We start from the raw sequence: 13,439 nt of genomic DNA on the forward strand, positions 1-13,439 counted from the left end.
CTGATGAATATTTTGCTTACACACAGAGCTTTTGAATTCAAGACATTTTTTGCATTTTAATATTTTTAATTAAAATATTATTAGATTTTTCTTTTGTTACATCACCTTACATCAAATACAAATAAATACACCTTAAATTTCTGGATGGAATTACATTTAAAGTCTCATCTTTATTTATAATATTAAGTATTGGCAAATATAACTTGAATAATCCTTTGGATATCAATTTTCAAACAAAGTATAGCCAAATAAAATATGTTTTTGTTCTGAAATCTAGTGGAACTCAAATAGTTTTTAATCTGATTTAGCTTAAAGAAAGCTCTCACCACCTGCAACAGTCATAGCCAATGTGCAAAATATATGCAGAGCAATATACACTTCTCCAAAAACTATGCTCTGTTTATGTGGGTTAAAATGCATTATTGAAAAATATTTTCTAGAAAAACAAAAAACTATTTCACAATGGGCCTCCTGCAATTAGACATGTCTTTTTTTACACAAAGAAACTCATCTTCTTCATCAGATGTTAGCGTTGCTGGTTCATTGTCAGGAGTATGGTGTCACTGTGGGTGTGGGAAGATGGGACTAGGACAGGTTTGATCTGTTTGGACTGGCACCAGGTCGTCAGATGAGTGATTTAGTATAGATAAGTACAAAGGGTCTGCCTGTACCAATTACATGATGACTAAAGTAACACAAACACATTATTTTCTGTTAGAAATTAAGTAAGTGAACTAATAGTAGGAAAGTCAAGAAGTTTCTTTCATGTGGACTTTGGTTTGAGTTTAAGTTTTACCTGTCTCTCTTTTTTTTTTCTTCTTTTTTTAAACTATAGACTTTACTTTTAACACAGCCACCCCTCAGTCTGTATGGTACAGACTGTACCAAACCATATTATGAAATAAAGAGGGGAGAGGCAGGATCAGAGACTGACCCTACCTCCCCCTGCCTTTTTTTTTTTGCCAAGAATGAAATAAAGCTAATGCAAGGAAATAAACGCGTTCATAAGTACCTTGTGAAGAAGACTTTATTTTATGGTGATAGGCCAATACTTTTTATATAAAAAAAAAAGACTATTTGACTGTTTTACTTTTTTCTATGGCCCCTGCCAGTCACGGGCCTGTAGAATCATCATCAATTTTCTCCCCTGTCCAGAGAGGGGGGAGAGGAGGTCCACGGGTCTCTGTGTCTAATGAGAAAGGAGCTGTCAGAGGATGAGCAGAAGGGTGAGTGATTGAGGTTAGTATTCAGAGAGTGCTTGAAGAAGTGACCAGCTCTCCTTAAGCTTTTATTTAGACAGCAACTGGAATCAACTCCAGATCTCTAATTTGTAATGAAATAACGAGAAGACAGGCCTCACCTGGCCATGAAACAGCTTGTCACTCAATTGTTCAACTACTTTTAAACATCTCAAAAAAGGAGACTATATTAAAGAATTCCTTGTAATTCCTAACCAGTTAATCAAAGCTTTTGTTGAACCCAGGGAATTAAAGCTGTAGATTTGCACATCAGTCACACATATTAATTATTTGATTTAAAATCCATTGTTATGGTGTTGGAGATATAAAATAATAAAGAAATGTCATTGTCCAGTACCAAACTTATTATAAAGAACACAGCAGGTGGCTAAGCTGGAGTATTGTTCAGAACTGGTTCATTTACATATAAGTTCAGGGTTTCTTCTAAATGTAACCTGTAAATTACACTTCCCCCAAATGTACGCACTGCACATAATACACATAACTGTGTGTTGGCCATGAAAGAAATTATAATTTACTAAAATTGGCTTTTACTTCCAGTGTACACACAAATGTACTTTTAAGTTTTGATTGTAGAAATGTTTTTTTCAGCCAGAGTTGCAGTTTTCTTTGAAAAATGTACAATGAAAAAAAGTTAAAATGTATTTCATGGGTTGTTGTTTTGATTAATTAGAGGAACAACTACAGCAAGTAGCCAAGTTTGAAGGTTTTGCAGAATTCATTGCCTTGTTTCCCACTCAGAAAATAAATTGTCTTTAATTAGTCATGTATAAACTAACTTCAGATTAATGTCCTCTTGCTGTGTCAGACTGGAAGAACTTTCTCAGATTCTGGGAAAACCTTGACACACGTGGACAACAGAACTGAAATGGTGAACTTCTGAACTGAGTGAAGTCATTCTGGTAACCTCCAATTGCCATTCTCTTTTATCACTACTATCCATTCATACGAGGTATTTAGATGCTTCCTCCACCTCTAACCTTAAACTGCCTCTACAGGTCATCTCAGTAATGAGCCATCTGGTCCTTCCTTCCTAATCAGCTATCCAAGGCTGTCTCATCCTCAGCCCAACACACTTTGAGGCCAAAGTTATTCTCTCCTTGCCATCTGGCCTCCATACCCAGCTCTGTCTTAACTCTGTCGGCGATTTATGCCCTCCTGAGGTGTTTCGCCTTTTAACTTGCGCATAATTGGCCCCCAGGTGAAAAAAATGATGTGAATGCCAGTTTTTATTAGTTGCCAGGCAGGGGTCATTGTTTTTACACCATTCTTCTCCTCACCAATGACAAGGAAAAAACTGCCTTTACACTGGCTAAACGGAAAACCCTGTGCTATGTAAAATTCAAATCATAATGAGTACAGTAAAGCAATTAAAACCAAAAATGTGGATCCAGGTCTTTTCAGGGCAGTTCTGAAATTCTTTTCTTGCCCTGCCTGCAGTCAACAGGCCACTGCATTCACCTTCACCATGACTCACTCATTATATTCAATTCAATTCGATTCAATTCATTTTATTTATGTAGTGCCAAATCACAACAGTTGCCTCAAGGCGCTTCAAATTGTAAGGCAAAGGCCCTGCAATGATAGACAGAAACGACCCACTCTGAGCAAGCACTTTAGCGACAGTGAGAAGGAAATACGTACTCCTTTTTAACAAGAAGAAACCTTTGGCTGAACCAGTCTCAGAGAGGGGCAGCCATCTGCCATGACTGGTTGGGAGCGATGGGGGAAAGACAGAATAAGAGGCACACTGTTGAAGAGGGATTAATAATAATTAATGACTAAATTCAGAGTGGTGTATAAAACACAGCGACTGAAAAAGGTGAGTGAAGAAGAAATACTCATCAAGGCAACAGCCTAAACCTATTGCAGTGTAACTAAGGGGGGATTCAAGGTCAACTGATCTAGACGTAACCATATGCTTTAGAAACAAAGGAAAGTTTTAAGCCTAATTTTAAAAAGTAGAAAGCGTGTCTGTCTCTCAAGTCCAAACTGGGATCTGGTTCCACAGAAGAGGGCCTGAAAGCTGGAGGCTCTGCCTCCCATTCTACTTTTAAGTAAGCCCACAGTGTGAGAGCGAAGTGCTCTTAGGGAATGTTTGAGATTAAAAGGAAGGTTCAAGATTGGCCTATAACTAAAGATAAACATAAGATAAAGACTCCTTAATTGTCGCTGTACTTGGGTAGTGAAATTGGAGGACAGCTTACGTTTCAGCAGACTACCATACATACATTCTTACTTGGTTACACTCATCATTCATCCATGAAATTAGATAATACAATAATATAGCAAATATAATAAGATAGTAAAAATAAAAGTATAAGTATACATAAATATAGTTCTGCTAAAAAAGGATATTGCACAGCTTGCCACGCACTCTGGTTTCCCATCAGATTACTGCCAAAGACCTACGGTTTATCCACAACGCACATGCGCAAACTACAAGAGAGAAGCTGCTGGCCTCTCCGCTAGCCCCCAGTCATTGTCAGCTGTGCCTGGATACATCCTCAGTGACAGAGACAATTACATTTTTCTATAAGATTGAATTAAGCACAGCTTTCAGCGACGTGTAAACGATGGATGCACATATTAAGTGAAGGGGGATGAGCTTTATTGCAGCGCTGTCTGAGATAAAAGGAGAGAGATCGCTTTACTTCGGAACGTTTTCATTCATGACTATTTTTAGATTTGACGCTTGTCCTGACTGAACCTGGTTTAATTACTGCCACCTTACAGACATGTGGTATGTAGGCCATTAATAGAAAGACTGATATTTAAGATCAAAGTGTTAATTAATGGTAGGACTTCTTTGAGTGTGAACATGATTGTTTTTTTCTCTAATTGTTAATTTGTTTTTCTTGAAGAAATGTATTAAGTCACAACTAGTTACTGTGAAAGGAAAGTTCAAAAGAGCTCTAACTCTTTGACACCCGGGTTATAGTTCTGAAGAGAAACATGGGGTTATTCTTCGTTTCTTGAATCAGTGATACAAGTAAGATATCCCAGCTTTAGGAAGGCCTTTGTTGTTGTTGTTGTTTTTCGTTTGTTTGTTTATGGAGCAACAAACTCTTTTTCTGGGCTAAATAAAGATCTTCTAATTTTGTGAGATGCCATTTCCTCTCTAGCTTACTGGTTGTCAGCTTTAAGGTCCACGTTTGAGGGAGTCAAGTACTTTTGATTTGAAGCTTTATTTTTCAGAGGAGCCACAGTATCAAGGGTCGTATGCAGTGAGGATGTAGCACTACTAATGAGATAAATGACTTCTGGGGTAGTTGTTCTGTACTGTGTCAGGACATGGTATTGAAGAGGGTAACATGCCTACTGTGCTGAAATGTATTCCCCACTGCTGAGTGAATTTTAAAATGTTATTAAGAGAGTATAGCCCTGTAGACTTGTACATCTTACTGAGGTAAACTCTGAATTAATAAATGCATTGCATGGCTGTAGATACTTCAATGAAAGTGTTCTTCATTTGGTGAGATATTTTCAGGAGTGTTTTTTCCCCCAGAGAAGAGAAAAGGAACCTGTAATCATCCACTTCAGTTGCCTTCCATAGCATTCTCATTCATTGAACTTGCAAGTGCATTCTTTAATTTTAGGAACTAATCAAATTGTTGTATAAAGTCCTAAAAGTTTCCACTAGCTCTCAGTTTCCTTTTGTTTTGTTTTGTGATAAATAATGCATCCTAGGACGTGTGTGTGTGTGTGTGTGTGTGTGTGTGTGTGTGTGTGTGTGTGTGTGTGTGTGTGTGTGTGTGTGTGTGTGTGTAAAAATCAATTAATTAGTCAACAACACTTAATGACTATCAAGCCACAAGCACAGAGCACAAGAACATTTTCAGTCTGTTGATCGGGTGTTCAGAACTTTGCCTTTTATATATTTTTTATACCAGTTGCGAAGATAAATAAAATACCTAGAAGCACATTTTAAGCTCATCAACGTATAATTATCTGGAGGATATACTGCTATTATTATTGTTGATTATCTCAATTAGAGTTCAAGTTAGTTCGTTCTTCTTCGCTGATTTAATTCAGGCGATATGCAGGACTTCAATTTCGTGGGTCTTTTTGGGGTCCTTGACGTGGCATTAATAAACAAAGATGGCGGTGGCGTTTACACCTTCGTTGAATTTTACTCTGAATTAAAAACTTTGTAGTCTTAAGTAATTGGAGTATTTCCTACATGTGTCTCGTTAGTCGAGTTGCAAAATGAGCGGTTGGGCCGGTTTTTCAGACGAGGAGCTGCGCAGGATACAGCAGAAAGGTAAGTTAACCTTTCTTGCTGCTAGTGAGAGACGAAGCACTCAGCACTTCACTCTGATATTTTATTCCTACTTCTTTACTGTAGTAGTAACCATGGTCACGTGCCCTTTTTCAGACTCTACTGTATCTGCACCTCCAGTCCGGGGTCGAAAACCGGCTTCAGGTAACCGGAGTCGGCAGCAGTTGCAGCGAGAAAGAGCCCTGCAGTCAGCAGCCCAAAAAAGCACAGGAGCCGAGTCACTTGTTCTTTCACCCGAACAACAACTCACCAAACCGTCCCCTAGGGAAGAGCCTAAACCCACAGCCCCGGCGACAACACCCACTGTCAAACAAGAGGTGCAGCAGGAGCCCGATATAATGAAGCCCAATGAAAACGACCAACCGACTACAGAAGAAGAAACCCCAGTGGTTAAAGAGCTGGATAAGCAAGAGATTGAATTGTTAGTATGATTTTGTTCTCACGTGCACTGTAAAGATGACAGGTACACTGACCAATATTTACATAGTAGGTGTAATACCAGGGTAGGAAACATGCACAAACATGCATTGTGTGTTTTCATGCACACGCTGGGCCATTCTGTGCTCTTCTTTGAGACTGTATCAGAGTGAATCTAAATATACAAATAGATCCAACATTTCTTGGACAAAAACACATTTTTTGTAGTTTTACCACAAAGGATTTTAAAACAACCAAGATGTGATTGAAGGACAGATCTTCAGCTTTGATTAATTATCATCAACTGTTTAGAAACCGTACCCATTTTTATGCATAGTCCCCCATATTCTAAGGCTCAAAAGTATTTGGAGAAATTTAATTTTAAATATAAGGATAATTTTTTATAATTTGAAACAGTCTTCCTGCATATTTTTATCTTTTGGTCTTTCTGATACAAATTCATGTTGATTTTATTTAGCCAAAGAATTAATTTTCAGCATTAGGCAGGCTCTTTCAGATGGTTTTTTGGTAAAGTCTATTCTGGTCTTCTTGTTCTTGAATGTAACTAGTAGTTTGCACTTGCTGTAAACCTTGGCATTTCCCCACATAAAAGTACCTCTTGATTTTAGAGTTTGTTAATGATACCCACCTCCTCGGGAGTGTTCTTGACTTTGTTAGAGGTATGCAATGTCCCCTTTATAATGTAGTACCGAATGGGTTATCACATGACTCGTCCGGCCAGGAAATGTTGACATTTTTGAATGTTGACATTCAGTCGTGACATTGATTTGAGATCATATCAAATCAGTTAATGTGTCTAGTTAATGCAGTCTATCTGGGTGAGAAACAAAACTTTAACTTACCACAGTAGATGGCTCCTCTCTGCCCTACTTTGCTGCTGGATGCATAGCACTCATCAGTGCTGTATCAATGTTTAGTTAATGTTCTAGTGGAACATAAAAGTGATGGTTGTGGAAAATAAACGCCTTTGCTTCTGTATAGACAAATCATTGGAAATTATTGATTTCCAGGACACAGGACTTGTCAGGGTATCCTGTCATTGTAACAGTGGCTGTGGATCCTTTGGTTCCTGTGGGTTTCCAAAATATGGCCTCTATGGAACAGACTTCTTTCAGATTTGGAACAGATTTAGATGTGGGTAGTTTGGGAGACCTGCAAAAACCTCTGGGTTCTTTGTCCTGCTCCTTTAACGCTTCCTGAGCAGTTTCTTTACACTGTAAGGGTTGAACTGTCTTGCAGAAGCAGGACGATTTTGCTAGGGATTGTTGTTCTCACGGAGGGGGTGGGCCTTGGTTGGCAGTGTTGGTTGGTGGGTGATGTAGATCAAAGCGATATCCACAAGAATGATGCATGATTCTTTTGGTTATCTTTGGCTGTCAAAGCAATCATAGTATATGATCCATGTGATTTGAGTGCTTTATAAATGACAGTGCTGTCAGTCTTGTACATGTGGCTCACATTTCAGTTAAATTTATGCATACTACCTCAGCACTGTCCACATCTTACTCAATTTCCCTCTGGGATGAATAAGGTTTCTCTGATTCAGATTCTGATCTCCACCAAATACTTGGGGGGAAAAAAGGGAATCAGAATATCAACACACAGTGATTAAATCTTACAAATAATAATTTGCCAAACCCATACCATAGGGTGCTGTTGTGTTTGTAAATTTGAATTATTTTGAAAGACACTGTTCCTTTCATAATGCTGATGTTTTTTGTTTGGTCTTTCTGAGATGAAATTGCAAATGTATTTGTTTAAATTCTCATTTTGTGTGATGGCAGACGGGAAAAGACACGTCTGGAGCAACTTCAGCAAGAGCAGAAAATCATCGAAGAGAGGAACAAACGCAAGAAAGCTCTGCTGGCAAAAACTATCGCTGAGAAGTAAGTATATGTAGTTTGGTGCTCCCTAGAATACCAAGTCAACATGATGAATATAAATGGGCCTCAAAACTGCAAAGATTAAGGTCAAGGTAAAAACAACAAAAAAAACCAATATGTATGAATGGTTTATTATTTTCCACAGATCCAAACAGACTCAGGAAGAGACTGTAAAGCTAAAGAGAATCCAGAAAGAGCTGCAAGCCCTCGACGACATGGTGTCTAATGACATTGGCATCCTGAGAGGAAAGATAGAGCAAGCCAGTTGGGAGTACACAGCTGCAAGGTAGACTTAACATCAGGAAAAAAATATTTAAAAAAGTGTCAGTAAACCTTTTTCCACAGCTGACATGAATTTGTTACAATACTGAAAGCACAGATGGTTTTTGATGACTTCATGGCCCACCGGTACACTTAAGCCCACATTCACACCTGGTACCTGTGATCCAGTCACCTTAGTTAGGTCACACCTTAGGCATTAGAATGCATCCACACATGCATGTCAGTTGACCAGTTGAAGTGTCACTCTCCACTAGGGATGAATATTGACTAAAATTTCCTTGATCCCAATGCAAGTGGCTGAAAATAAACATGGAAGTGCCAAAACTGCAGTTCCTCCATTGAGCTGTTTTTTGTTCAACTGCTTATGTTGAATGACCCTAACTAGGGTCACTTAAATTGTCTTTTCCACTCTTGTTGGTGCTTTTGTCACCTGACAGTCCACCGTCTGATCTAAATACGGGCAGTCCTGGCTTTCAGAAAAATCATCATGGCAACAGCCATAATGCAAGTGTTGGATGATTCAAAATGAAGAGTCTGAATCGGTGGGCGATGTTACAGTGACTTTGTTTTTCTTTTAGATACAGTCTGGATATCAGTGCCATTATAGATTGTGGTTATATTTCAGATTGTTGTAGACCATCAAAGGTTGTTTTTAATGTCAACACTTTATTTATTCTTTGCCCCGAGTCAGATCTATATATGACACAGTGATGAGAGTGGAGAAAAATGCTGTGTGAAACAGCCATTAGTTTCACATTGATGTTCTTCCTGGAGCCTCTCCGAAAACTGTTTCTGCTGTCATTCAATTTGTTGAACAGTAACTCCTAAGGGGTGTGCTGCTTTATATTGCTTTTATTTTCAAAAGTATAAATTGTCCCTAGTACAGGATGTGCTTTGAAATCATAGAAACACTGCCCCCTACAGTACTCATGTAACCTTTAACAATATATGCTCCATGCTTCAACATACAGAGAACAGAACAACTGAAATCATGATTCATTTATCATAAAATACAGGTTTAACTTCCTGTATCTTGTATTATGATGTTTTACTTTCCCAGTGTAAACAGTCTTCTGTCCTGTGATATGGTAACTCTCTATTTGACCTAGTTCATGAAGCTACAGCCTGTCATGTAGTGACATTAGCCCTGTATCATTACAGGTGTTTGTATAATGAAAAGACAAACCCGACCTTCACACACTCGGTACACTGGATTCTGTTATGATTATGCTGATTTAGTCAGTTGTTGAGATGTTGCTGAGATGCAACATAATAGCTAGAGGTGAAATTTGATTTTTGGAAATGTTTGGCATCATCTGGTTTGTTACCACAGTGTTTCCAAACACCATGTGGTCTTCTGTTCTTTGCAATTAAAACAATATTTCTGCATTCAGACATTGTGAGAGAATAAGCATCTGTTCTCAGCAGGTTATGAGACACTGCCAGTACAGTCGGTTTTAGTTCAGTCACCAACTCTGCATGTCATTGTTTTGTATTCATTGAAGTGCACGGTGTTCCAGACATAATAAGCACCAAATGAAAGAAAATTTAGAAAAACAAAAGTATATACAAGCACTGGTGAATTGACCTTTTTGTTAGTTGCTGAATAAGTAAAGTGTGTGTGTGTAGTTTCTAAACATTATTAATTTTAACAAACTTCATCATCAAACAAATCACCATCTTTTCACAGTCCATGAACTCTGGTCTCCAGTATTTGTCAGTCCCAGTATCAATGATTGCATTCTGTGAAGACATGCCCTCACTGTGCCTCCGACTGACTAGCGTGTATTGCTACAGTTAGATGGTTAGGGTAAAGCAGAATGGAAGACTGTCTTCATGAAATGTGGGAGAGGAAAATAACTAATGCTGTGTGCTGTGACACAGAGAGCAGAGAACGTAAGCTCTGTTCCCACAATGGAGCAAAATGGAGAAACTTTTTATTAAGCAGGCTTTTGAGATTTACTCGCTAAATGAAGACTTCAGTAGGAATTTAAGCTATTAGTTACTGCATTAACTTTATTTACTTTGGTCCATTATTTAATGTCACTTTTAACAATAGCAACTGTTTTAGATGAATTGTTAAGAAATTACTACTTTTACAACTATATACATATACAAGTCTTTGACTTCCTGGAACCAGAATGTGTTTATTTAGTTCTTGAATTATTATTAATTTAAGCTTGCCGATTGGAGGATTTTTTTCTATTCTTATATAAATTCTCAGGATTATTTTTCTTGAAAAATTTTGTAAACTCCATTTGTGTTCCTAAGTGGTTAAAATTTGACAAAAAGCAGAAAGAACACACTTCCTAACACATTGATCAGATGACCAAGCATATTTGGTCATAGTACTTATGAAATATAAACGAGCAGGCATACTTGGATCTCTTTTAGTGAATATTCTAAGTAAAATAAAACCGTTACTTATTCATCAAGGAAATTGAGCTCAAAAACAGCATATCATTTCTGAGTGTGCTGTTTTTATCCTCTTCATGTTTCTTAGTCATTTTCTTCTCTTATTTCTTCACAGAAAGCGTTATGAGAAGGCGGAAGCTGAGTACGTGATAGCCAAGCTGGACCTTCACAAGAAAACGGAGGTGAAGGAACAGCTGACGGAGCACCTCTACGCCATCATCCAGCAAAATGAGCTGCGCAAAGCCCACAAGCTGGAGGAACTGATGCAGCAGCTACAGCTTCAGGCTTCTGAAGAGGAGCTGGAGAGGCAAAAGGAAGAGGAGAGGAGAAACTTAGAGATGCAAAAAGACGTGGAAAAGGAAAATGGCTCTGTGGAGAGTCAGGAGGTAAAGGTGGAATCAACTAAAAATTGTGGACCTAAAGAGAAAGAGACTGTGAAGAAAGAGACTGGAGATTCTGAGCAAGACTGTAAAACACTAGAAAACTGTCTTCAGACTGAATCTGTGGCTGTGTCGTGAGGCAATCTTAATCTGTTATGTCTCTATAAATATCTGTTATTTACTGATGGGTGACAAATTGAACAAAGATGTTGTATCAAGTGTCTGTGTCAAGGTGTTGACCATCACATGTGGGCAGAACAGCTGATGAGATTGTTGCGATCACTGTCAAATACCTTAGTCTAAAATCTGATGACTGTTGAGGCCAGATCACATGAGTCACATCGTTGTTATCGTCTAGTTAAACATTTGCATCAAATAACTTTACTGTAAGTATGACAGAAAAATATTCCCCACAGCATATTATGCCTGTTTAAAATCAATACTTTAAAAAAAAAAATTTAAATTACAAATTTACACTAACAAGACAAAGACTGATCAGTAGCAAAGCATCATTTCTAGAGAGATGAAGGGGAAGGGGAAAAAAACACGCAATACAAAGTGAAAAACACTTACAACAGGTTTCTCCAGCTGCCACGTTTTCCATGTTGGCATCCTTAACAGCCTTGGTTAATACAGAAGAAGCATCGTTATGTTTTGGATTGTATTTTTGCTTTTAAAAGTTGCAGCTCTTAGAAAGCTGTATGTTACTAACACGATTGGTTAGTCTGAAAAACTCATGTAGCGAAAGCTCGCAGAGAACATCTGGTCTGATTTCTGGTGTTATGTGTTTCACACTTTTTTTTTTCCTTTTTTTTTTGTGAGGCTGCTTCTATTTAATTGTTTAAACATTGAGAAATTTACCTCCTTTTGTTAAATAAAGAGTTTGTAGAACATTAATATGTCGGGCATAAGAAACATGAGTACTGTATCCCCGCTGGCTCTGAGTGAAATATTTAAAGCAATAGACTGCCCAGAGTCGTGTTCAGTTGCTGGGTAAATCGAAGGGTATCTTGTAGCCGTTATCTTCAGGTGTGCACTTTTAGGTTTGTGTGTGCTTAAAAAGCAAAGTCCTCTTTCTCCAAACATGGTTTTCTATCACATCTCTGAGCATGGGCTGAATTCAGAAGATGAGTGTTTTTGATTGTTGTGTCTTTGTGGTAAAAGTGGAAGGACTGGTTGTGTTTACTTTGCAGAAAGCCAGCGTTTCATGCATATGGAGTGAGGCATTAATCATTAATCCCTTTCTGTTCTGAATACAAACTGTCGTGACTTATGTGTTGTAGATGACGCTATTTGCTGGTGCTGGGCTTGTATTTCACAAAGCTAGAACTCTTGTCAGTTCAGCTAAGGAGCAGTGGGCTTGCACGGTAAGGTGATATCTGTTAATGTATGCTCTCAGCTGCATGTGTTTCTGCATACTCCGAGCTTATCTTTTCTCTTAGCGTACATTTTTGACAGCGTGTCAGAAAATGTATAAGAATCTAATGTAAATGTAAATCTATGTAAGTGAAAATGACCAAAGTCTGATTCATTTGTGTGTTCAGAAAAATACAGAAAGGCTATTTAAATGGGGTAAAAACTATTTTAAAACATCATATTTTAGAGATATACAAAAGGGTAATATTTTACTAAAATAAACTTTTTTTTAAATTGAAAATTTCCATTTGTATTTTCTTTGCATTCACCTTTTTTGGCAGAAGGTTATCTACAGAACTGAAGCTTGCTGTGTGGGAAGGAATTTACTGTGTGACCACTTTGGGTCTCCAATCGCTTTCTCGAAGTTTTTCAAAGTGCAGTAAGTGTTTTTGTATACTGCTTTGAGATTTTACAGCTCCCCGGTCACATCTGGCTGTCTGAAGGGGAGACCGTAAAAGCAGCTTTTTAATTAGTCGGAAGGTTTAAGTTCACAGAAGGAGAGTGACCACCGTCCGTCTGTCCCTGTAGAACCTCTAGGATTCTGTTCCCAATTACCCAAATGAACTAAAACAGATTATTATGTCATTTTTTGAGCATCCATTTAAAAATAAAATGTAATCTTGTATACTCTCATATAGGCTACATAACTCGGCTATGTTGAGTTGTGCATTTCAGGAGTATTGTAATGTTATGCAGCTTCATACTTCTATACCTATCTTTATACTGTATTTAAAAGGAAACATTGTCATTTGTAATCCACATAAATGACGACCCTGTTTCACACTATACACATAAAAATGTCTGTCATGTCACTTTGGTCTGCAGTAGAGTCCAGAAAGTAGTCCAACGTGTTTTCAAAGGTAATCGCTAAAATAAATGCCATTTTCAAATATGTCTTAAGTCACAGCTCTTTATCTGTAAAACATTCTGAACTGACTCTTACAGACTTTAGAAATGTAGCTCCACTTGGACTGGCTGCAACGTTAAATGCTGCTTCCATCTATATGAGTGGCTGTGGCAACATGAGAGGGTTGGTTAGTCTGAAACGCTGTCACATACCAACAGCTTGCAAAAAACATCCGGT

At 38.0% G+C, this 13,439-nt stretch overlaps 2 protein-coding genes across 2 annotated transcripts in view; both read left to right on the top strand.

The window, feature by feature from the left end:
• Positions 1-2,160, top strand: part of mettl11b (methyltransferase like 11B) — a 58,881-nt gene extending 56,721 nt beyond the window's left edge. Inside the window, exons 5-6 of the transcript XR_005608786.1 lie at positions 1,156-1,239; positions 2,068-2,160. The gene's annotated coding sequence lies outside the window, so the exon portion shown is untranslated. The remainder of the gene's footprint in view (positions 1-1,155; positions 1,240-2,067) is intronic.
• Positions 2,161-5,328: 3,168 nt separating this feature from the next.
• Positions 5,329-12,596, top strand: gorab (golgin, rab6-interacting). The gene is made up of 5 exons (XM_031740579.2): positions 5,329-5,523; positions 5,638-5,962; positions 7,764-7,865; positions 8,008-8,148; positions 10,675-12,596. Exons 1-5 carry the CDS (start codon positions 5,469-5,471, stop codon positions 11,075-11,077), a joined length of 1,026 nt encoding a protein of 341 aa, XP_031596439.1. The 5' UTR covers positions 5,329-5,468; the 3' UTR covers positions 11,078-12,596.
• Positions 12,597-13,439: the final 843 nt, after the last annotated feature.

Source organism: Oreochromis aureus, linkage group 17, assembly GCF_013358895.1.
Source record: "Oreochromis aureus strain Israel breed Guangdong linkage group 17, ZZ_aureus, whole genome shotgun sequence".
Lineage (NCBI taxonomy): Eukaryota > Metazoa > Chordata > Actinopteri > Cichliformes > Cichlidae > Oreochromis > Oreochromis aureus.